Source organism: Nymphalis io, chromosome 13 (genome assembly GCF_905147045.1).
Source record: "Nymphalis io chromosome 13, ilAglIoxx1.1, whole genome shotgun sequence".
In the NCBI taxonomy this organism is placed as follows: domain Eukaryota; kingdom Metazoa; phylum Arthropoda; class Insecta; order Lepidoptera; family Nymphalidae; genus Nymphalis; species Nymphalis io.
Window position 1 is genome coordinate 12,421,808 of NC_065900.1, and position 27,414 is coordinate 12,449,221.

The 27,414-nt window shown below is 34.4% G+C and overlaps 1 protein-coding gene across 1 annotated transcript in view; it reads left to right on the top strand.

Moving 5' to 3' along the window:
- Positions 1 to 27,414, top strand: part of LOC126772996 (protogenin B-like) — a 108,528-nt gene that overhangs the window by 58,118 nt on the left and 22,996 nt on the right. Inside the window, exons 2-3 of the mRNA XM_050493602.1 lie at positions 12,385 to 12,553; positions 15,298 to 15,425. Coding sequence (XP_050349559.1) covers positions 12,385 to 12,553; positions 15,298 to 15,425 — 297 coding nt within the window. The remainder of the gene's footprint in view (positions 1 to 12,384; positions 12,554 to 15,297; positions 15,426 to 27,414) is intronic.

A 27,414-nucleotide genomic window follows, 5' to 3' on the forward strand; every position in this document is an offset into this window, starting at 1 on the left:
GACAGCTGTCAGATATAAGAGACAGTGACTCGATCTCCTAGTCTTCAACAACCTACAACTATTTTCCTATATTTACGATAAACGAAACACGAATATCATCATTCATTTTACAATATCATTCAACTTTACAATATTTAAACTCGAACCGATACTTTCCACATACTTTGACTTTAATGCATACGCAAAGCGCATATAAGAATAAATAGCACTCTATATTATATTTCTATAATCAACATTTTCGGTCTTTCAACTAAATTGTCGTTTTAAAAGGTTCATGTCTAAGAGCACTTAGTTGCTGAGAGATTTTTGCAACTATCTCTGCAATTAAAATTTGCATTAGTGAAACATTTAATGTATTTTATGCATTATCTGTGCTCTTCTCAGGTCACGATAGAGTTGATGACATGCAATGCATTGAATTTTAAATAAAATGCGCTTTATGACACTCTTGTTTGTCGGGCTAAAAGAGTAATGACCGGTTTCTTAAACTAATTGATAGCTGATTTAAACAAAATGCGTTTCCAATACAATGATTTGCTAATAGCAAATAATCTAATATATAATGCACGTAAGATTTTTGAATATATAAGTCATATTTATCGTTCCATTAAAGTACTTTTAATTATCATTGCTTTCTAATTTAATTGATTGAAACACGCCGCCATCTCATCCCAAACTAAGCGGAGCTTGTGCTATGGAAACCAGACAACTGATATACTACTTTTCTTTTGTAAATACATACTTATATAGATAATTACGCCCAGGCTCAGGATAAACAGACATGTTCATGCACACAAATGTCTGTCCTGGGTGGAAATCGAACCCACGACCTTCGGAGTAAAAGGCAAGTATCTACCAACCACGCCCGGCCCGGCTAATTTTCTTGATCGTTTCTCTTTGTGGAATTTATATTCTATAGACGATAGCTTTATATTACATATGGTTTATTTATTTTTATATTACAATTTTCTTGCTCGCCAATCTCAAATATAATTATAGAAATGTATTTTAAGTACTATATTCTCGTAAAAAATATTTATCTTGATTCTAGAAAATTCAATATTGCCACTGTCAATGTACCGACAGCATCAACACGATCGTCTCGTTTTTATTTACCGTACCGTAACCGTAACAGTCTGTGAATGTCCCACTGTTGGGCTAAAGGCCTCTCTGGGTTTTTATTTATGTTTCAATAATTATATTATTTATTTGCTAAAATTATTCTTAATTCCGTTTAATAATCATAACATTAGTAAATTAATATAAAACTTGAACACAAATACTAATTTTATAACGGTAAAATAATATTAAATCATCATATTGTATACAAGTTCTATTTATTAAATTTACTTCTTAAGTATTCTTGAATACGTACAGATGGGGGAAACGGGGTAAAGTTTTGAAACAGTGTCAAAAGATTCGCAAATGTTAGAGAACCTCGAAAATCTAATATTGTTAACTTTTCACATTAAACGAAGAAGTTATCGGCATATATGAAAGTGTGAAAAACTTATCCAGTTGAGCAAGCTTCAGCCTGACTCTCAACCTTGTAAACGTTAATTTACAAAGATATTGTATTGTTTTAGGTTTGTAAGTCACTTTTGTTTATGATTAATTCGCACATTCGTTTATCTTAAGATAAAATGTTACATTTCATCTTAAGATTTTTTTTTTATTACTAATAAAAAGCTGAGGTGGTAAAATGGGGTCTTAGAAATATATTCCTAAAACTGTCAATGTTTCACCATGCTTGGTATTTGGTGTTATATCCTTTATGACTAATTAAACTGGCACAATCATCCATGAAACTAGAACACAACCATGTAAAGTGGTGTTTAGTGATAGAATAAATGATTGTATTAACATATCGATACTTAAATTATTAAGCGGTTATAGCTTTTCATCAATACTAATGTTCATGGGAAAGGAGATCTGTTTGTCTATAAGGACGGACATAGGCTATTTTGTTACATCTAACACCTACATAATCCCCCTACCCCTTACACGAGGGTGAAAACTAGTTTAACTGAATCCTGGAAAGTGAATACTTGAATAAAGTATACAATAGTTACACCAAAACTACGACCAGTTATATATTCGTATCATAATAATATTTCACATATAAGATTGTATATCGCATTATTTATCGACTATATATTTACATATAAAAAAGCAATAACAAAGGCGAAAATCGCGTTCGTGTGAAATATTGCGCAGAAGTGGAAAATAGAATATGAAGTTATTTCGTTGAGTTCGGGAAAAATTGTCTAATATTAGTTTGGACAAATACCCTGTGTCGGTTGTTCAGTTGTCCGTACTGACAGCTGTTGTAGGTTCAAATAAATTGTTCTTGTAGGCACGCCCATCTTGGGGACTGACCAACTCTCGTATCTGATAAACATTTTGTTTTGTACGACTCTTCCTCGTACTAAGATATCGCGCGAGTGATTTGTGATATTTTTGCGATATTAATTTCTTCTCCATTGTATTCAGAATTGACTTTGTTAAACGTTTTTTTTTGTTTAAATTTAGAATTACTTTCTTATAGATCTTAACTTATATTATAAATTCAAAAGTGAGATTGAAAACGTGACAGCGTAATAGACGAACAGACTGAATTACTTTCGCGATAATATTAGTATTCAGTATAGATAAACCAATATTGTATATCAGTTATAATGGTTTTTACTTTTTACTGGTGGTAGGGCTTTGTCCAAGCTCGCCTGGGTACCACCCACTCATCAGATATTCTACCTCAAAACAGCAGTACTTGGTATTGTTGTGTTCCGGTTTGAAGGGTGAGTGAGCCAGTGTTATTACAGGTATAAGGGACATAACATCTTAGTTCCCAAGGTTGATGGCGCATTGGTGATGTAAGCGATGGTTAACATTTCTTACAATGCCAATGTATATGGACATTGGTCACCACTTACCATCAGGTGGCCTATTTGCTCGCCGGTCTACCTATTATAATAATAAAATGCAATAATACCTTTTATTTATATTAAAATAAGTTATATTTTAATTTTATTAAATGTAGTCTAGTGTCAGGTGTATAAATAGTTTTAATATATGAAAGGTTATTTGAACTCAAAAACTATATAGAATGTTCTATGTACTGCATAAAGAATGAAGGTGGGCGATTAAGTTGATATAATAAAAGTTTTTCGAATCTACGTGAATCCGCCAGTGTCCGTTTATTCAGGAAGTTCAAAAGCTTTATTATTGTACAATAAAAAAAGACCGCGAGGAAAATTCAAGTTTTAACAAAATGGCGGCGCGTCCTTGGTTATCCTTTTTTATAAAGCTAAGGGCGTACACATACATGCGATGTGTTTATTATCTCACTTAGTATGGAGCTGTGTGAATCTGGCACCCGACTTTGGAAAATCAAAATAAATGTTACTACAATCAACTAAGGAAAATCGAATAGAATTTAAAAAAAGTCGATTATGTAAATGTTACAATTATTATATAAACTACAATGCCGCATATCACACTCTAACATTTCACGATGGTATTCTACGGTGTTTCGAGTTAGTTCTTTGAGAATAGCTCTACAGATATAGGCATGGCATTCTAGCTTTTATCACGGAATTGACTTGATTTATAACTGTAACTCTAAACGTAATTAAAGAGAGCATTACGCGCCTTATATATTCACTTTTCGGCATTTCGTAGCTGGCGACTGTTCCGCGCGTATGTTTTTACCTTTTGTAAGACGCATATAAGGGTGATATGCGTCAGGGGAAATCGCGTTAATTATTTACGTTTCGACTTTCGCGTGCGATAGTTTGTTGGGTACTAATGTGGATGAGTTTAAGTACATAGCTACGTGGTTTTGCTCTTTTGTACCACACTAAAGTTATAGATGTTAAATTTTGTATAACACCCGCGATCTAAGTTGGCCGGTCAGAAATTAGGAGTTAGACTAACAGCCTGTGAATGTCCCAATGCTGGGCTAAGGCCTCATCTCCCTTTTGAGGAGAAGGTTTGCAGCTTATTCCACCACGCTGCTCCAATGCGTGTTGGTGGAATACACATGTGGCAGGATTTCAGTGAAATTAGATACATGCAGGTTTCCTCACGATATTATCCTTCACCGTCATGCACGAGATGAATTATAGTAACAAATTAAGCACATGAAAATTCAGTGGTGCTTGCCCGGGTTTGAACTCACGGTCATCGGTTAAGATTCACGCGTTTTTACCACTAGGTCATCTCTACTATATAAATTAGGAGTTGCTAAAGATTTATTTAGGAATAAAAGCGAGATTTGAGGTAATAATTTAAGGTAAAGATGTGAATTCCTATTCTAGTAGTTATTACATATTATTTAATATTCGGTCCCTACGGAGAGTCTATATCCTGTTTGGCCAGTTTAGATTGCACGTATTCTAAGTTACGATTTTAATCGTATTGCACTCAATATATCAATAGGTGTAGAGTTACATATTACAACATATTTTTTTTAACTTGTTTTGAATTATAGATAGATATATCAGAATATCCTTAAGTTTTTTTTTTTTTATAGAATAGGAAGGTGGACGAGCATATGGGCCACCTGATGGTAAGTGGTCACCAAATGCCCTTAGACATTTGCATTGTAAGAAATGTCAACCATCGCTTATAGCCAATGCGCCACCAACCTTGGGAACTAAGATTGTATGTCCCTTGTGCCTGTAATTACACTGGCTCACTCACCCTTCAAACCGGAACACAACAATATCAAGTACTGCTGTTCTGCGATAGAATATCTGATGAGTGGGTGGTACCTACCCAGACGAGCTTGCACAAAGCCTTACCACCAGTAATTTTTTATTAAGTGTTGAATTTGATATATAACTTTTTAATTTGGTACATACAGACTGGTATTAATATTTTTGATTAAATGGCAATACCTAAATATTAACTAATGATCACAGGCTCCCTAATTTATTTGTTTTCATAGCTAAATAAAACAATTGCTTGTTGAAAAGTTAATATTTGCTAGTTTTCTATACAGATATTAAAAATGCGGAAGTAAGTTTTTGTTTGTAATGCTTTCACGTCGTCACGTCAACCGATCATTATGAAATCTTGTATACTTTCTATCAGGGCTACAGATGTCCTTTACGTAGGACCCCCCAACACGGATCATACTAACAAATCTAATAAGTTTATATATAAATAAATAAACATAATTTCATTGAAAGATCAAAGAGACAGTTGGACAAGATTATCGTTAGCCCAAATAATATATAGACAGCAGTTGCGGTTGAGGAAGCATTCTTGCCACAGATATCATCGCAGAGGGAGACTGCTATGTCTGACCAGTAGCTAATTAGTGGAATGGGTCAATGCAGGAATAGAGATAGTTATCTGACCAAGTACAACTATACTATGCTATACAGTTATTCTAAGTACAAATAGCTACGTTCAGTATTGTTATTAAACTTGCGTATGTATCTGGAATGTCGCCAGTTTAAATTGTTTGAAGGATGAGTGAGATTGTAAGACCCTTATAATTTGGTCGCATATATGACAATGCACTGGCATTATCTATGTTCTTTACCAAAATGACATTATCTCTCACAAAAACATTAGTCTCGTACGCGGCGCTTAACTAAATAATTTTAAGGGAACTTGCATGTTTCGTTCGTCGCAGAATAAGCTCCAAAGTCCAAACCACAAGAGGAATGGAGTCCTTTTGTATTACTTTATTATAACAATATAATGGAATAAGGCTAATAAAATGATCACTTAAATAAAGTTTTTCCATGTTCGCCTTATGTATGAATGTTACAAAAAAGGTTCTTTTTTTAAATGATCGCTGAAATCCTGGATGTAACCAACGATGACGCGCTTTAAAAAAACGCCTGTTCATAAATGAAACTCGATCTTTTTCTTGTACATCGATGAATAATAAATTAACAAATAACAAAAGTCTCAAATCGAGGATACTTTTTATCCTTCCAGGATATTCGAAACCCTCACCGTGTCCTACAGCCAACAAACCAAGAAGATCGGTAATGTAATATTTACGCTTTGTCAAGTGAATGGGTTTTATGATTTGCGAATATTATTAATTCGAGTGGACTTAGTTATCTAAATCATGAATACGAAAGTAACTCTATCTGTTACGCTTTCACGGATAATTAAAACGAGATTACCTATACCTATTGATAAGCTAATTTCAATTGTTATTTATCCTTTGAATATGTCTATATATGAAGAACGTTTTCTTTAATAAATTAATTCATTAAGGGTTAGTAATTTAGGATTAAAGTTAGCATGTCTTAAATATTCTCTTACTAATTAACACGAAGCCTTTACGGGCTTCATTCAGGCACATTTAGCACACAGCCACCCACTCATCAGATAAACATATACGTTATTAGAAAAATATATTCATAATTGTTAATATACTATTATAATGAGTCGCTTATTATTTACTGGTTATTCGGCTTCGTACATTATCTTTTTTTTATAGTATAGGTAAGCGAATGTGCCATTCGATTGTAAGTGGTCACCAACGCCCATAGACATTGGCATTGTAAGAAATGTTAACTATCACATACATCGCCAATGCGCCGCCAACCTTGGGGACTAAGATGTTATGTCCCTTGTGCCTGTAATTACACTGGCTCACTCGGCCTTCTAACCGGAACACAACAATACCAAGTACTGCTTTTTTGCGATAGAATATCTGATGAGTGGGTGGTACCTACCCAGACGAACTTGCAAAAAGCCCTACCACAAATGAATCTGGAGCAGTACCAAAGTAGTGGTCAGTTATTCTACCGTCAATAATATTGTTATGAGTGTGTGTACACGCACAAGGGACCTAATCTAAGACCTGGACGTCGCATCGACGGTCACGCCTTTTTAATATGAGTGCAGGTGACCACTAGCCAACAAGCAGCTCATGTCGATCCTAAAATAAATTTATAAGACAAAAATGTATTTTATGTTACGTGGAAGCTCTTTCAAAGCCAAACGAAAATACAACTACATACAGCCATATATATATATACAGCTATACTGTCGGTAGGGAGGGAAAATTCGATACAGACACGTGCCGGCGGTAATCCTTTACCATCTAATGTCAAGTTTTTAAATAAAATTGCATAATTTTCTAATAACATTACAATTGAAACTTATAATACTAGTAAATAATATAATATGAATCAGCTTAATTTATTCAATTGTTATGTTACTTCTTTAAAAATTTTCTAAAATGTATTATTTTGTGGTCAATTATGAATTAAATATATGGAGAAATGTTTCTTTTGAATTATTATGAATTCGTAACGTGAATAAATCAATTGCTCTTATAAAAAAACCAAATTGAATTGAATTTTTATATATTGATCCCAGATAATATAAAAGTCATTTGGTGGCAATCTGTTATCGTGGCTTATGTAAGACATATAATTTATGTTTTTCTCTGTAATATACAAACAATATATAAATAATAAAATATACATTATACTTGTATCTAAATATTGCTCAATATACAGGCATATGCTTTAACTAGTGTTTTGGCCGTAAAAGCATAACAGACATACAGAGTTCCTTTCGCATTTAAAAATATTGGTATGGATATAATTATGTCGTAAAAATGTTTACATTGAAATTCTTTAATTTAGTCAAAATTTAAAGTAACCCTCGTCCCTAATATATTATGTATAGATAAACATTTTCTTCCCTATGCAAGTACTCAGTTCTCGCCCCAAAGCTATTTTTTACCCCTCAACATCAACCCCAAAAGTCGGGACGGCGAATACTTAAATCGTTTTTAATCCCTCAATTCGTATCACAATTTATTTGATTATTTAGTTGTGTTGAGTTTTTTGTCACATATAGCTATGTAGGTTTTGTATTAGTGTGATTGCAGGAGAAAAAGATTTGTTGTTTCTTACTTGACAATAATTAGATTTATTTGCAAAATATTTGAAAATAATTTTGGAAGTATGTTTAAAAATTATCAACTTTATTATTCGAAAGGTAAGGCTTAGTTTTGATGTAAAAAGTTATTCGATTCTATATAGTGATATATTAAAACAAATCAAACAGTGACTGTTTTTAACGAGTTACTAATAAACACATTTCCCCTCCAATTAAGCGATAAGCTTGCGTTAGGAGTGTGTCCAAGGCTAGGAACGAACCTGCGACTCGCACATCGGTAAGTGACCGGAATATCCATGGGTTACAGGCTTAAGCTTTTCTTAATCTTTTCAATTCCAAATCCACAGCTTTATAAGTAATGTGATTCAACAAAATTATGGTTTAGAGACCGTAAATATGCGAAAGCGATCCTGTGGCGCTCCTCGTTAAGACGGAAAGGGTACCGCTGGTGGCGCCTTGGACACCGGTGAGGCCCACATACCCCCCCACTGTTCCCGTGGGGGAAACGCGTAACGCGTTTTAACAGCAATAAAAAAATCCCATTAATTTGGTGTTCACGCAGTGTGCTACCTTACTGGCGAAAAATATTTTTCATCTTGGTCATCTTTGAAGCGAGTTGGCGTATGCATTAGCTGGTTAATTCTATTCGTCGTTATACGGGCGTTGGGCAAAATATTTATATATTTGTTATTAAGATAGGCACTAGACCGACCTGACTAGGCAAGAATCCCACATAACTCAGTTCCAACCAAGACTCGGGTATCTTCAAAAGATTTTTCATGTAAGAAAAAAGGGATGACTCTGTTCTACTCTTCCGGTACCATTCGGCGACCATAAAGATTTATTGCGGAACTTATCTGAATTATATACATCTATATATTAAAATAACAATAAATAATAACAAAACGCTTAGATACAAATACAAACCGAAAGTAACCTCTTGTTGAAATTAATATACATGACGTACTAACATAAATAAGTATGACTTTATGTTTGTGTATCTTATATTACAGGTAAAAGCCGAGGTGTGGCTGCACTCAGGATAAATATTAATGAACGCAAAGAGGTGGAATATGTATTTTATATAGGATCTTTATTTTCTAAATACCCTATTCCAATCAAAGAAGGAATAAATATAAACAAATTTCATGCGATTTGCTAATATTTCTGCGATATTATATGCTCGCTTATGGATTAATATACTGCTACGAGGTCATAAGAAACGCAATATTTTCGCGAATCCATAGTTGAATATAATAGATTATACAAGGTCTCGACGAATGACAGCGCGTTGAGCTTGTAATAGACTATAGAATACATACCTTCTTAATAATATTTAATGTACGTAACATTAAATATTCACAAAAAACACGTAGATATTTTAGATGAAGTAATAACCCGCATTGGGCTAAGGCAGGAAGGAGGCTTTTGTTGAGTATATTTGAAGTTTAGTTCAGCACGCTGCATTTTAGGTTGATGGATCCACAGACAGATTGCTTGCTTAGTTATATTTATTATTTCTTTAATAATTATGTGAAACGGCAATTATTTGTTCAGCGCGGCTTCATCGTTAGCCGCGTTAAACGTTATTGCATCATCCCCGTGGGGTTTAGGTTCGTAGCGTATTTTTGTATAGGTAGTATAATAAAAAACTTTTCTTAATAAATAGAGAACTGAATATTTACTCGTTCGACCAAACAATCTTTATACTTTTGTATATATAATATTATAAAGGATAGCACGTATTTATGAAACCTGCGGAATATTTGTCCCTTAAATTCGTATTACAATAACATCCTTCCGCATTGCCCCCAACACAACACACGCGCCATGCTATAATGTAAGAAGCAAACAAAATATGTCGTAAAATTCAACGTGTGCGTGAACACTCGCCCGTTTTCCAACTATCGATGACATCTCATGTTAGCATTGACCAATATGACGAGCGATTTAACACAATGACACACTGTGCAACGTACTCGCAGAACGGACGTTGTAATCACGTGGGCTACGCGCGTAGATAGAGAGGTGAAATTTTTAAGGTGCGTTAGAGTGGGACAGGTGGCGTAGCCTTGACCTGCGCAGTAATTGCTCCTAGCGCCCCCTGCATTGTACGACGCTTTTCGTTACGAGTTGAATTATTGGCGCGCTATATGGATAACTATTTTTATTTATTTATTATGGACTTGTAGTTAGTTAAGCTTCATTTTAAAACTTATTTAGTACGTTTAAAGTGTTAATTGTGCTTTAATCAAAACAATAGGCATTGTTCGTTAAGTTGCCCTATTAATAAATTACTTATAAAAGTTTCTTCTTAAAGGTTTAATTTTTCAAATTAAATGTTAATGTAAATATATATCCTTATAGGACATTTTATCAAGACATTAAGACATTATAATTTTTAATTAATTAATTATTATTTATTTATTATAATAATCGAATATATTTCCAATAAAATGTAAAGGAATGAAAATGACTGGCTGGCAGTTAATTTTACGTCGAGCGTAATTTGCTCTTTATATTTAAAACATTATTTCAAAACATATACACATATGAAAATATTTAAGAAAAGAATTAGGTACTGTCAATATTATTAAAAAAATAAGAAAGTTTCACTACAATCGGTCTAGTAAACCGTACCATACTATTATATTTCATATCGTTCGTATCTTTTAGTCTACTATTTAGCCTTCATTTGTATAAAACGTACTCTACTCGCCCCCCTTTTTGAGGAGGATAAAATGTCAATTAGCCGCCCCTCTGCGGGTTGACGAATAAACATATCTCGATTCCTCCTGTATTACTTGTTTATCACGTTTTCGATTAAGATGAAATTGAAATACAAATTACGCACACGATCTACTCCGAGGTCCTTGACCTTTCCACGTTCTCTATAAAGTGATCTATTTTATTTTCCTATTAAACGTATTTATGTATAAATTTCCCGGAATATCGGAGTGTAAATATTTACAAAAAGCAATTTAATTAATTATAATATAGTCGTGCTGGGCGGACTTGCTCACTGGAGCTGAAGAAAACACGAAGTTTCAAGCGTACAGATTACTTTTCACCTCGATCACTGCTTCCATCAAAAGGCTAAATATTACATTAATTAGAATCGAGATGATATGAAAATAGAAATCGACGGCGTTTGTATTAAACATTGCTTAGCGGCTGTTTTTTTCCGCTGGAAAAACGCATTTACGCTTTCCCCCACACGACGTGGGGTATGTGGAACTCGCCGGCGCTACCCACACCGCCTTTTTGGGGGACGACACGGAATCGCTTGCGCATACTACCATCACGTCCCGAGGCTGTTTAGCTCAACACTGATTTCTTTATTTCTGTCATTATTGATTTCCCATTCGAAGTAACGCAATATAGTTTAATTAAACTCGCTAAGTAATATTTACAAATAAGGCCGCAAGGTGCTGTTGCCACAACCGAATGATGTCAAAATAACGATATGGTTTCTCTTATGTATTAAAAGGTAAGTTTTTCGAATACGCGAGTAAACTAACAAAGCGATATGTAACTTTTACGTGATGGTAGGTTATTGTTTCAAAACAAGCAAGTGATATTAATAAATTATATACAAATAAATGATGAGTTTAATTTAAAAGATTACAGACTGTACTAGCTACCCGTCTTGGCTTCGCACGGGTATTATAAGGGTCAACAGAAAACGTAACAAAATATATCTTTTCTTACATCTAACATTTAACGTCATATTTCAGCCAATTTTCATAAAATTTAATGATTTATATATAAACCACACACATAAACCTTTCGAGTGGATCAATCCGTTCATTGGTGTACTATACTTAACTATAACTTATTAAAAAGTTCGGTAGTTTTTGAGTTTGTCAGACTAATAGACAGACGCCGCGCGGGAATTCGATTAATCATTTATTTAAACTATATATAACAGCGCTTGCGATCCATAAGGGTGGAGCAGTAACGTTTAGTCCGGGCAAAACCGCGTGGAGTCGCTAGTCTTTTAATATAACATAATTGAGTTGTCCTCGATCGAGTATGGTGCTGAGAAATAGGTACGTACGAGTTTCTAAGTATTTTATATACAATAATCAATATGTACAAAATATATTTGTACAAACTCCTTGCGCATCTCATGGGGTTATGTAAGATCTGACTGTCGCATATTTTCAATGCAAATCTGTAACCATCGTTGTAAAGGGTAAGTATATTTTACGATTACTTAGTTGGATAATTATGGTATGCACTGTACGAAATAAATTACTCATGACGTCATAGTTGTATGTTTCATTGGACACGCTTCTACGATTTCAATGACATCTCAATTGGGTTCGGGTCGGTACAATCGACATTCCGAACCGGTGGTAGCTTTGCATTTAATTTGGTCCTTTTGCATGATATTTCACAAATACTCATAAGAGTCTACTTTAATAAAGGCATTTTTTATTAATTACTATTGCATTTTATCTGTCTAATATTATGGTTCTGTCCCTCCAGATGTTCAAGTAACATGGTCGCAGAGTCCCCGCGCCGCGTCGCTGCCGTGCGCGGTCGTGGATTGGAGTCGAGTGCAGCCTCGCCGACCGCCGCCGTTGATCGACGAAGACCGATCAAGGGCAAAGCCCTTCATATGGAGGAAGGGCGATGACCAGATCAACCCTAAACGGTATGTTTTATTATTTTAAATTGCACCTTACCTATATAATATATTAAGCGACATTATATATAAGCGATATTATAGTCTTAATTGCTATACGTATGTTTACAGCGCTTGTACCAAATACTAGTGAAATAATACCACCTAAGGTTCAAACGAAACGAATAAACGGTACCGTTATTGGATAATTGTTAAAGTCCAGTATATCCTTTATCGACTTAGAACAGCCAAATACGATGAGACGAACGTTATTTCGTCTCTGGACCTTTAGCTCGTTACAAACATTTGAGTCTTCATATTTATTGGCCACGATTAATGCCCGTCTTTATTGCGTCAGAGACAGTGATTGATTCGCCGGTGGTAGGGCTTTGTACAGGCCTGGTGTGGGTGGTAACCACCCAATTATTCCACTGGCAAACAGCAAATGTAAGTAGCTTATGACCCAAATTATGTTTTAAAAATCTCTTTCAGATTGGGTTGTTTGGAAGAGAAGGCTAATTAGCCATAAATTCGTCCGTTGTACAACACGTTTGTATTTTAAATCGTACTCATTTTTCTGTTTGTGGTGTACACTAAATTATTTTAAATAATTATTTAATATAAACCACAACTGAAGATCCTTAAGTATTATGCTGGAAGGATTCTGGCGAGCGAACAACAACTTCATATATATTATATTTAAATGTTTTTTAACCTACTTCAAAAAAAGGAGGAGGTTCTCAATTCGACTGAATGTTTTTGTATGTTTGTTACACGACAATTCCGCCAATTATGAATTGATATTGATCATTATTTTTTTGTTTAGTAGGTCATATTTGAGAGGTGGTCCCATATAAATTTTATCGTAACTGATTCGGAGCTTTTTGAGAAAATTAACAAAAACAAAAATATACACACATAATATTTTGGTTGTTGGTTCCCTTCAGCAAAAGTTTTTGATGAGGACTTTCAATCTCTGTTCTTTTAATTGTCGTCACAGAAACATTAACCAAAAACAAAGAAGATTGTTTGTTTTTGTAATAAGGAGCCGTCATGATAATTATTATACATTAATAAACCTATTCTTAAAGAAGAAAGAAAAAACGACTTTCTGCCAAACGGCGGTCTCATTTGAGCAGCGCGTTAAGTTACCCATATTATATATAAAAATTAATAAACTTAAAAAATACACCTGAAACAAAAATTAAAAAAAAAACAAAATTAAAAAAAAAAAACAAATACCGACTTCAAAAATAACTAACTGTTTATAAATATTAAATAAGTGTCAAAATTTTTGTTGATGGATCTTTAAAGCTCTTGCTTTGAAGTAATAAAAATATAAATAGTTTTGAAGACTTTTTTTTAATTAAATTAAATTCTTGTATAATACCTACTTTTACATATTTAGCTCTAGATATTTATCTATATAAGTGTGTTTAGTAAAAAAAAAGAAATTTATCACAAATAAAACCTAATTAGAGCCGAGCTTGTGGACTACGAAAAAGCCTTCGATACCATCGAGACCTGGGCTGTTCTGGAATCCATGCAGAGATGCCTAATTGACTGTCGGTATATCCGGGTGGTAAAGTGTTTGTACGAAGCCGCAACCATGACCGTCCAAGTACAAGATCAGAGCACAAGACCAATCCAATTGCATCGCGGCGTAAGACAGGGAGATGTAATATCACCGAAACTCTTTACCAATGCATTGGAGGACGTCTTCAAGACGCTCGATTGGAACGGACGCGGCATTAATATAAATGGCCAACACATTACACATCTGCGATTTGCCGACGACATTGTCATCATGGCGGAGACTCTGCAGGATTTGGAAGAGATGCTAAACAGCCTGAGCGATTCTTCAAGACAAGTAGGTCTCGGGATGAACATTGAAAAGACCAAAATTATGGCAAACCGTCATGTATCCCCGAGACCAGTGGTCGTAAATGGCTCTCCACTTGAAGTTGTGCAGGAATATATCTACCTGGGCCAAACTATACAACTTGGCCGGCACAACTTTGAGAAGGAGGCTAAAAGAAGAATACGTTTGGGCTGGGCGGCATTCGGGAGGTTACGTCATATTTTTGAATCGTCGATCCCACAGTCGCTTAAGACCAGGGTTATCAATCAATGCGTCCTACCTGTAATGACTTACGGTGCCGAAACGTGGACACTTACCGTAGGACTGGTTCACCAATTTAGGGTCGCTCAGCGAGCAATGGAACGCGCGATGCTTGGGGTTTCTCTGGCAGATAGAATCCGAAATGAGGACATTCGCCAGAGAACTAAAGTCACCGACATCGCGCTTAGAATTAGCTCGCTGAAGTGGAAGTGGGCTGGTCATGTCTCCAGGCGCATTGATGGCCGATGGAGCCGACACGTGTTGGAGTGGAGACCACGCTTAGGCAAACGTAGTGTAGGACGCCCTGTGACAAGATGGGCCAACGATTTAAAAAAGGTGGCAGGTTCGGGATAGATGCGGACTGCCCAAGATCGGGATGGTTGGCGTTCTATGGGGGAGGCTTTCGTCCAGCAGAGGACGGCAAAAGGCTGGAAAAAAAAAGAGCCGAGCTAAGCTTGCCCGGGTACTATTTTTAAAAGATACGCTTTTATCGTGTATAATTTAAAAATAAATAGGATTTAATCCTGACTGCTTTTTTCAAAAGTATTGAAATTTTTTGCATCTTTTACGGTCAATAACATATTTTTAAAATGTTTTTAAACTTGGCACACGTTATATAAATACTATGTATAAAAGGTTTGTTTTCTTTCAGGGTTGCTTTTAACGGTACGTTGGAAGTGAGCCGCAAAAGCGGCGGAGGCACGGAAGGAGTGTACCAGTGTGCAGTTTGGGATCACGGAGGTCAAATCCTTGGATACCCTGTAAATCTCAAGTTTTCATGTGAGTTTTATATTTCGATATTACGATTTTAATATTCCCATTTTCCACCGTGATGATCATATAAACAAATAATATATTAGACTGTTGTAACAAAAACACTCAAGAAAAATATATTCTGCCTATAGTTGACATTAGCTACCACACATAAACATTGGCGTTGTAAGTAATATTAATCACTTCAAACATCGCCAATCGCCATCACCAACCTGGGAACTAAGATGTTTCCCATGCCTGTAGTGACACTGACTCGCTCACCTTACCTAGATTTGCTGTTTGGCGGTAAAATATAGCTACTGTGGAAACCGTGACGGCGTTGAATGATAGCAAGAACGCATTTCATCGCAAGTTTAAACTTTTATATATATATCTACTTGTTGTCACATTGTCAGCCATTTTGTTACTCTACTTTAAGGTTTTTCTTATATAGGTAGTACTACCTAGTATTATTATTTTTATCATTTGTTCAAGATCGAAATACATTATGCCAATATATGGCGTCAGATGTATCGCTCTATAACAATGTTTTTTTGAAAGTACTAAATAAGTTTTTGGTAAATTTATAAAGAGAGAAACCAATTATCTGACCAGCGGTACATACTCGGTGGTTTAATTTTAAGTACACAGTACCGATACAACCGGGGAACCCCAAACATCATTGCAGGTTATATTTTTGTAAACGTGTAGCGTTTCTTTAATATAGACATTTTAGTTAAAAGATCTTTATTATTACTCAAAGAACATACAGTTCACTTAAAGAGCAATTTAACAAATTTCACATAGTAAAAAGGGTAGACAATCTTAAATAAATAAAAATTGACACAAAATGTAATGTTATGACAAATTACGGTACAAATCAATAACCAGAAAAAGAAATGGAGATTCTCGAAACTTTTGGAGTTTTTGGAACAAAAAATAAATAATAAAAAAATAGATTTTTTATTCCTTAATAATGTTTTAGGTGTTGTGGACTATTTGATAAATTATTTATTTTAATAGATTATTTAATTTTAGAATATAATCGAGATATTTTTAATTAAAAAGAAGTAGTTATTTGTCCGAGAGTTTACACCGTCACTGGGTTGAAATCAATTGTTGTGATGTTGTTAACTCCATTGCAATAGAATTATCACAAAAATAAATAATGGAATGGAATAAGTTCCAAAACCTTCTTCAAAAAGGGAGAGGTGGCCTTAGACCAGCTGTGGGACATTCACAGGCTGTTACTGTATCACCAAAAATGCACTTTATTATCTAGCTTTCAAAATAAAACTAAACTGGCATCGATACTATAACACTGCTTCATATTCCTAATAGCTTACTTGCAGAACAATCGTTTTATAAAAATATTGCTTAATCTTGACTCCCAGACTATTATAATTTGAATAGAACATATCTTAAATGCTAATTTATAAGTTTTCAAAATATTTCTCAAACCCAATAAATGTGCCAATACTTGGGTCATGATATTCGTTTCTATAATTAGATTGCGCTGATATTTTTAACTTGACCTATTAATAAATTTAAATAAAAAAAACAGACTTTATTATTCGATAAAAGAATATATATGATGATAAAAAGCGTGAATTTAGAACATTTAAAAAGCGCGTCAAGCAGGATATGCAATAAATTTAATAAATATACTACATATTAAAATTTGAGAAAAAGAGCTACTGAGGTCCTTGCCGGTTCTCGATATAATTACATTTAATTAAGTAACCAAATAAATTATCTTAATATCTTATACGTGTATATCAACTATAAAAAGTTAAGATCAAAGAAACCTGAAGGACAGAAACAAAAAAATTTGCTCCGTTTATACAAAACAGTTTCTGATTTCAACTTTCAACTTGTCTAATTGTAAAACAATGGAAAATATATAAACTACAAACAGTTTGAATGAAATACTGGAACGATAATACGACACCAACAAGTTACAACGAACAAACTCGATACCTTATTTATTTCACATTCTTGCAATACAAAACCTTTGTTGAGTACACCTGAGGTAAAGGCAGTGTCATCTTAAAAACATCTGTTTCTTTCCGTGATTCCGTAGACGTTGAATGCCAATATTTCACCGTAAATAGAGTACAAGGAAACCTTAACCTGAAACGACTTCTGATATTCTCTTGATTTTGTAATTTAATAACTATGTAGCATTCTATATACGTCGGTGACTCCGTCGAGAGCCGACGTAGGGCGAGGCCTCATTGAAATGCTGGACGCGTTTTTCATTATTTATACATGCACGTACAAAGGAGGCTATATATCAACGTATACTTTCATTATCCATCATCCTCTGGTACAGCTAACAGCATGCGCCGTGACGCCGGGACGCCGTGATAACGTTGATTCATTTGCTAACACGACAACATAATTTTGTATAAAGTAGACGTGGCAAATTGAAAATTAACGGCCGTTTGTCGCTTAACAAAGAAATCATATTGAAAAATATAAATAAGACCTCATTTACTGTATATTTGATGGAATATAGTTTTGAGTAACTTGACTTCTAAATAAACTAGGTTCCTCTCACGGCTTCGCCCGCATGTGATGGCCCTTCTCCGTTGTTGTTAGTTAACTCCGGCGTTGTAAGTTAATCTTTTCTGTACTAGTGATAAGGTGTATGCAAAATTTCATGATGATCGTTTGAGTGATTAAGACATGTTATCGGAACAAGCAAACAAACAGACTTTTGCCTTTATAATATTAGTAAGGATGTCTTTTTCACATGAAATTCATTGGCACGACGAAATTTTGTGTCCATTTTGTACATTATAAACGCGAAGTATCATGGTGGCGTTAACGAAAAAATATTATGTTATATTAAATTTATGTTATAACGTAGTATCGTAGTGGACGATGGAAACTTCTGGCGGCAAAAGTCAAAGTCTTTAGTCTAAATTTTCATTCAATATAGAAGCATTACGCTTGCTTATTGACTGTCAATATTAAGCCCAAGGGTTTGGAACAATATACCTCAGGACTGAAGAGAATCCGAAAATAAAACAACGGTTTTTTTAAATGCTTGGATGCGATTATTTCTCTTACATAGTGTGTTATCATAATTTATGCTATTAGTTTGATGAAAACTGTTTTTTTTTTTTCTATTAATAATAATTGAACGGTCTCTGGGATTCTGTTGATCGTTACCTACAAACACATTTACGCAGAAACGAATCCTTAATTACTATTATAAGTTTGTTCTGAACTGTATTGCCCCAAGGCAGGCATAGCTATATTATTAATGTGGTCGTACCAAAAGCCTTAGAACTTGTAACTCATCCCTCGACGATAATTTATTATGTGTTCACATCAGCGGGAAACGGAATAACACTCATATATCATATTATATATTAACTGTATCATGTTCCTATGTACGTAGGCATGTAAAATATAACGGCGGAATGGAAAATGAAAGGGCTATATAATAGTCGCTTACGACTCGGCTTCGTCCGCGACTATGGCGTCCAGATTTAGGTTTTTTTTTCGGCATTAATCCAACACTTGGAGGATATTTATTTATTCGAACTCTATAACACTTTAACCCTAATCTAAGCTTTAGTATTTTACTGCCTTACTTATACTTAGTATTGTTGTGTTCCGGTTTGAAGGTCGTGTGTGCCAGCGTAACTACAGGCACAAGTGACATAACGTCTTTGTTCCCAAGGTTGCGCATTGCCGTTGTAAATACTGTTTAATAAATCTTGCAGCGGTAATATCTATAGGCGGTGGTGATTACCAGATGGTTTATCAGGGCGTCTATTTGCCATTTCGCCTATCTTATATAAATGTGTATCTCGATATATTATGTAATAAAAGAATAATAAAATATGTTTATGTTATATCAATAATAAATCATTACCAAGAGGAAAAGTATCGTGTTCATTCGACGAACGATTGTATATTCTTTCACGATTTAGTGATGTTCGTCTGAAATTGTTCCGTCGGAAAATTCTACAGAATCGCCGTCAGCCTTTCGCTTTATTTTGTTCAATTCAAATTACAGGATGTTATCACAGAGGGTATTTAATATATAATTTAGGCTGTTATTTTTGTAAGGCGCCATTATTTTCTTTTTGTATTTCTTATTTCTTGGATCTTATACTAATATAAATATTATTTATTTACAGACTTGTCCGAGTCTATTTTATTTTGCCTCTTACATTTCTTTCCGACATAGATGTTTTAACTTCGCTATTACGCTACTATTATAGTACAATAATCTTATTATATTAAACATCGTCGATCGTCGTCTATAACATTAGCGTAATTAATAAATATTATATGTATTTTTTTTTCTAACTGTCGTGAATACTATTTTCACTAGTCATATTAATTTATTCAGTGCTTTTACACGTTACGTTCAGTTGACTATGATAAAATTTGGTTTGGTCCCTGAGATGATATGATGTATGGTTGCATCAGTCGCCATACGAAGGCGAGAAGAGTAGGACGGGGGGCACGGGTGACAACTTAAATATATATGTTTGTTTTCCCCGATTTTACGAAAAAACTCTAATGTAACTTGGCGGATAAGCACGTGTTAAAATTTCATTCGAGACTCGCCTAGATTTGGCACCTTTACACCTTCAGTTAAGATTCACGTACTCTAAACACTAGACCGTCTCGGCAGTCAACATTTTTAATAGTTAAAAATATTTATTGGTTAAAATAATATCATACATACGTTATCTACATATTTAAAATAATGTTATATAACAATTGCTCCTGCGCACTCGTGAATGCAATCTCCGTTGCGCATGCGCTTGAACGAGAATAAATTACCGGTTATTTAGCCGTCTGCCTAATTAAGGTTAATTAGACGGCACTCGACGTCCAAATATTGTATTCAATCATTTCCTTTGATCAGAGCTACATACGGCTACAGTACTCTCAGCATCAGTGCCTCGGTGCTCAGATCGGCATATTGAAAAGCGTACTTTTACTACTGCCTTATAGTTATAATCTAACTGTCCATCCCGACTTCGTACCTTTGTTTTTAAACAATGAGATATATATGTTGTTAATATCATAAATAGCAAAGATATATATATATATATATATATATATATATATATATATATATATATATCGTAGTACTATATATAAAATACTGATCCGAATCGGAAAGTATAAAAGATAATATTAATCGACATAATAAATTAAAAAAAAATGTATAATTTATTTTGATGAGGAAAAGTAATTTGTGATAATGTTATTAAAACAAGTGATCGTTACATTTTTCATAAAGATAAAAATGCGACAAAACTTGCTTCTTTATTAGTTCCATTACGAATAATTGAAAACATAAATAGAATGTAAAGTTGCAACTAAAAAATTATTTAGTGCAAAACAAATGAGCCTCCCGAAGTTTTTCTGGAATAATGTTCTTCATCATCATCATCATCATACCAGCCGAAAAACGTCCACTCCTGGACAAAGGCCTCCCCCAAGGATTTCTACAATGGCCGGTCTTACGTTACTCGCATCCAACGGCTTCCCGCGACCTTAATGTTCTAATTGTTGCTGCAATGGTCTCATAATAATGTAATAATGTTCTTTTTGTTGTATATAGTTACTTGGTGGTGGGTCTCGTGCGTGGGTAGATATCACCAACTAATCAGATACTCTATCGCCAAACAATATTCAGTATTGTTGTGCTCTGGTTTGGAGGATGAGTGAGCCAGTGTATATATATGTGGCTATATGCAAACTTTCACGCTAATAGATCAAAGGGTATCGAAATCTTTTAAGCTCGCACACATACACCAACAAATTATATTATGTATATTGATTTAGTGGATTTTTTAAGTTAGGCATTACAAAAAAAAAACAAACAAGTTCATTTTATCAGAACCTGTGGTTTTGCTTTTCTTTCAACAGGTCTTATTCTATATTAAATAAATGAGTTTGAGTTGAGTTTGAAATACAAAAGTAGGATAAGCCTGCTGAGTATTGCTAGTACAAAATATTACCTGATTTAATATTTTTATTTTTATTTTCGTGAAATTATTATCACATTAGGTATCAGCCTGTAAATGTCCCACAACTAGCCTTTTTTGTTTGTATGTTGGACTTTATTCTACCACGCTGGAAAGGTTGGTAGGCGGATACACTTGTGTCAGATTTTTATTAGATACTTGTAGGTTTCCTGACGTTTTTCAAAGACAAGTCTCTGTCTCTTAATTCAGGCTGTATGCTGATAATGAAGTTGTCAGGACATTGCCCTTTATACATATATATGATTTCAGTTATCTTCAAATAAATATCATCCGAAATATCGTTCAATGACAATGAGTCGAGTCTTCTGATGCATGAAACATTTTTCCGCTCGACTAAATTGAGCGGAGATGTAATATCGGGAGTATTTGCTATATGTGATCATTTGTAGCTCAATTTTTCTGGTTTACCACACACAGAAGGTTCAAATTATGAAAGGGAGTTCAAATCCGAGGAAGTAATTCCAAAACTTTTAAGTTCTTAATATAATAATAATGTCCTCCAGACCAATTACGGACACAGCGGTCAATCTCACGAGAGATTAGCCAACTACGCCAAGTGTGTGCGTAAACACAGGTGCACTCTCTATTCCCCAACTCATAATCCGATGAGACGGCAATCCGACACGACCGGAAAGAGTCCAGGCGCAGGACCAACGATTTTACGTGCTTTCCGAGGCACGGGAGTGTACACACTTCCAACTTCCAGGCTCCGGGCTGCTACTGAGAATTTTCTGACAGAAAAACCCAATATTTTTTTACTGGACCGACCTGGGAATTGAGCCCTGGACTTTCGGGTCTGCGGCCTTACTTCAAGCCACTAGACCAACGAGGCAGTAAAATATACAAAAGTCTTTATATAATATACATGTTTAAGAATCATCTATTAGTACTCACTGCAAGTAAGTCAGTTCGGGTGGGTACCACCACGTTAAATATATTATACTATTGTTGTGTTCCGGTTTGAAGGGTGAGAAAGCCAGTTTAGCTAAAGGCACAGGGGACGTAATATCTTAGTACCCAAGGTTGGTAACGCATTGACGATGTAAGAAATATTAACTTCTTACTTCACCAATGTCTAGGGGTGGTTTGTCATCTCATAGTATGACCACTTACTATGAGATGACAAATTTGCCCGTCCGCCTACCTATTTTATATAAAATGTGTAATATTATTTTATTTATTATTTTAATAATATTGTAAAATAATATATAGACTGCTTCGATGGTCTAATGGTCAGATTATTAGGCTTAGTTGACCTGGTATTCGTTCGTTATTTGCTTATTAGTAACTAAACAAATTGGTAATTCAACAAAATGTTGAAGAACAAGGGATGGAGCTGGATTTCCACTTGATCTTAACCACCGGCTACCATCGGCTGTATTCGATCCCATTGTTAGGTAAGAGGTCTCATTTAAGGCGGGTTAAGCTACGGGCTATCAATAATCCTACATAATCGCTAGCTTCTGTAACACGAAGTAAATCTGCGTATATATTGAGGCAAAAGATTTAAAAAAAGTACCCTATATATTTTTACAGTACATAAAAATCTCAATTATTTTTATTAATTAACAAATGCATATTTAATGTATACACTTGCCTTAATTTTTCGTGCTTAGTATTATTATCAATAGGAGGCGTTATTATAAAGTATTTTTTTTAATGATAATTATTTTATAAAGTGGATACTTCAAAAGTCAATGGTGGTCGGTTTTAAAACCACGATTCACGTTATCCTTGTTCACGGTTCACTAGGCATATTTCCCAGTACCCAGTATACAGTCTTGTGTGTACATAGGGTATGTGTCAAACAAATAAATTAAAAAATTAATAAATGTAAAAATGAGATGAGATGAAGATTCATCAGGATCGACGTACGTTATAATAGGAGAGGTGTGAACGCGATTTACATTTTAAGTAAAAAGTAGGTAGGTAGGCTAAAGGTAGTAAGATTCATAATCTTATCAAATCTGGTTTTCTTATGATATATTGTTGGAGAAGTCAAGTCGCTTACTCACTCATCACTTGAATACTGTTTGGCGGAAGAATGAAGATCAGGTAGAATAATTGATAAGTACCACCGTACATTTCCAGAAAAGCCTGCATAAAGGCCTACCACCCAGTTAATTGTTTTAGCGAGTATAAACATTTTAGCCTTGTTTCTCAATTGGTAGTTGAGGGGGCTACCAGCTTTTAGAATATTACATAACCCACTGAATAAGGTTCTATGGTAATGTAAACGTTTTATGTAAGTAATTAGGACGGCTCAACCCTCAATAACATAAAAATTCGAAATTTTTAGGGCTGTCACTCGTATGAGTGCGAAAATTCTTTATATTGTTGTATACTGATATGTAGTTTTCTTTTTTTATTTAAGGAATATAGAAATTTCCTCATGTTCCTTTATGTTTTGTGTTCGTAGTCATTAATGAGCTTTTGTAAAATGTTCGAAACATGAAAACTTATAATAGCGCAATGGTTCTAGCGATGTAAAAGTCGCAGGTTCGACCATGACCCAAGCTAATGTCCTGTCCCCTTCTAACTTAAGGTTTATGCTTAATTGGCGGGGTAAATATGAATGTTAGTAATTTCTTTAAAACGGGAATTGCTATTAAATAAGTTTTTCTTAAACTTTTAATACTGATGATGGTTGAATTTCGACCAGCTGATGAATAGTAAGATTAAATAGAGAGATCGTTTCTTTTCTAATGTAAAAAGACGTCTTTTTGAAAGTTTTCGTTATTATTTTCCTTCCAGCGGGTAGACTCTTTGTAAGACAAGCTTTGTGCAGCGGACGCGGTCGCCTCTTTGTCTAGCTACCATTGTAGTTTTTCCTATTCTTCGTTTCATGATTATTTTTTGTATTTTTTTTCTAGATTAATATTTCCGAGATTTAAATTATTTAAATACGTTTCTATTTTATAAACGAGATTTGCTTTTTGTTGCAACTGCGTCGAAGTAAAAGATTGTATTTAAGGTAATTTTAACAAATAATATTCCGTTGGTTTTCCTTAAAAATATACCTATATGCTGTTGTATATTTTGTTTGGCGGTAGAATATCTAATGATCGTATTGTACCCCTCCCCCAGACTTACGCAAAGCCCCACTACCAAATCGCTAACAATAACATTTAAAGGATATACGTATCAATATACTTATCGGTTCACCGTAAGATGGTTTTCGACATTTCACGAGTGAGATAAGAGGTGAGTCCTTACAGCAAAACACTGCTGTTAATTGTTATTACAGTGCTTCTATTTTATTAATTACTCCCGGAAAACTTCGTGTTTCCGATTGTAACCAAATATAAATTTTCATGTCTAGTATGTATTAGATCTATTTGTATTTTACATTAATCTATATTCTATCGTAACTTGATTTGAGAAAAACAAAATTTCGTTCTTTAACAGTAAGGTAGTTAACATTAAACGTTTAAGGTAGTTTCGTTCTTTAACAGTAACAGTCGAATGAAACAAACAGGAATAACGACACTTTTTTAAATTCTTTGAAATATAATATTTTTTTCACTTGAATCTTTTTAACAAATACTACATAGAAAATAACCTGCTTTCCTTATTTGAAATAGTAGATCTATTATAATTTGCAGTAATTCCAACCGGATTTTAAACAAATAAAAACTGAAATAAAAAGTCGCAGCAAATCTACATACATCCAAGTAAACGGCAAGAAATTGTCTAGAGCCATTAAATAAGTAAAATATAAGCGTACACATACATACATATCGTATGTAATATCAGGTATGGATCAGGGAAATAGCTCGGCTTTGTTTCCGTTTTCGGAGAGCAAGTTATATATCATATTCAACAATTATTTGTCTTCCGGGAAAACTTCTGAAGTCTCGAGTTTTTTCTTAAAAATTTCATTAACGGTAAGAGAAACGATCCTGAATAAACATTTCTTTTGTCGAAACTAATTTTTCAATTATATATTGTTTTATCTACCAACATTTTATGTATTTTATACAACTTAAAACGGCGTTTCCTTTTTTTTTAAATGAAACTGGGCGCTACGTCACATGTTTTTAAAGTTTATTTATGTCTATTTAGCATTAATCAACCTGAATATCAGTCAGCTCTTGTTTATTATCAGAGTCGCACAGTCAAGTGTCTGTTTGTTATATAAATTGTTAGCGTACACGGAAAGGTGGCGTTAAGATATCTATCCCTATGTTTGCTCCCTATGTACTTTAAATTATATGAAACCATAATGAAGTTCTTCTGACCTATTTCAGTCACACACGTGATTATTCCCTGTTACACACATGGGTGCACTCTTTAATTTGTTGCTAACATAATCCAATGGGTAGGAAATTCCACGATCGGGGAGAGATCAGGCGCAGGTAAATAGTTGCTGTGAAAACTCCGGACTAAGAACGCTGCGAAGAATATCTTGTTAGTAAGCCCAATAGTATTTAATTGACCTAAACCAGGATTTGAAAATGTACGTAAATGTTACCAGTATTACTATAATCTTATATTTCTATAATATTTCATTACTACTCTCTGTTAAATTTTTGTCAAATTATTACACAGTCAATTATGTATGTATAGTGAAAATGTACCATTTTATATATTATTGTATATAAATAAGTCTTATTTAAAATTACACATAATTAAAAACTTCAATTTGTGCGCCGGGTTACAGTGGGTTTCAATCTGGGGGCGGTATTTTCTTCAACCACATTGTATTCATGTCATTGACTTTGTACAGCACAATAGAAATTTACAGTCTTGCAGGGCAAATTACGTTAGATTTCAACGCGAGTGAGCAATCCTCCTGAACTATAGAAGACTTTGCATTCGGGCTCACATATACCGAAATATACTGAATACAAATTACACATGTGTCTTATTTTGTTGGAGACTCGAGATAGTCCACTGTTTAGAACACGTCATCGTGACAAATGGTCGTGGCTTATCTCTTATTCAGTTGTAAAGGAAACGTATAAGTCGGAATATATTCTGCCATATGTATTTCCACTAACCCGTGGTACCCGCAGCTTCGTGGAATAAGCTCCAATCTCTTGAAGAGGAGTTTTTGTTCAGCAGTTACATATATACAACAAAACATTTACGAGTTATTATTTTATATTGTGATGATTTTTTGTATGTCTTCATTCTTTCGTCAGGGGATAGTTTAGTTTAGCCAGCGTCAATTGTGACAATATGTGGCAACATATTAGGTCCTTACATATGAAATTGTCGTTTTGTACGGGAGGAATATAAAGTAAATTTTTTTTTGTAAAATATATTTAATTAATCAAAATACGTACCGTTGCTATCTATGCACTTTTGCCATCTCATAGGTAGTTCATTGATCCCTTTACTAAAAAAAACATGGGCGCGAGAATCAATAAACTCTTTGAAGGCTTTTTGGACTGCCACATCGGAGTTGAATTTTTTTCCTTGTAAGAAGTTGTCCAACTTCCGGGAAAACTGGTAATCTGTTGGAGTAAGGTCTGGGGAGTACAGTGGATGTCGCAGACATTCCAATTGTAGCTCATCTAACTTAGTGGTTGTTTGTTGTGCAGTGTGTGGTCTTGCGTTGTCGTGAAGCAGCAGTGGCCTAGAGCGATTGACCAATCTCAATTGTTTAGCAGCTTGTAATAAATATCTGCCGTAATCGTTTGGCAAAATTTTAGAAAGCTGTAGTGAACGACACCGGCGCTAGTCCACCAAACACTCACAAGTAACTTTTTCTGAGTCAATTTTTGTTTAGGGCAGGATTTGGCTGGGTCTCCAGGGTTCAGCCATTGTGACGAGCGTTTCCGATTATCGTACAGTATCCACTTTTTATCCCAAGTAATGATTCGATTTAAAATCCCTTCATTATTGTATCGGTTGAGCAAAGTAACACAGCAGTCGACGCGTGTTTGCAAGTTCGATTCACTCAATTCATGAGGTACCCATCGTTCAAGTTTTTTTACTTTCCTGATTTGCTTCAAGTGGATTCATACAGTTTTATC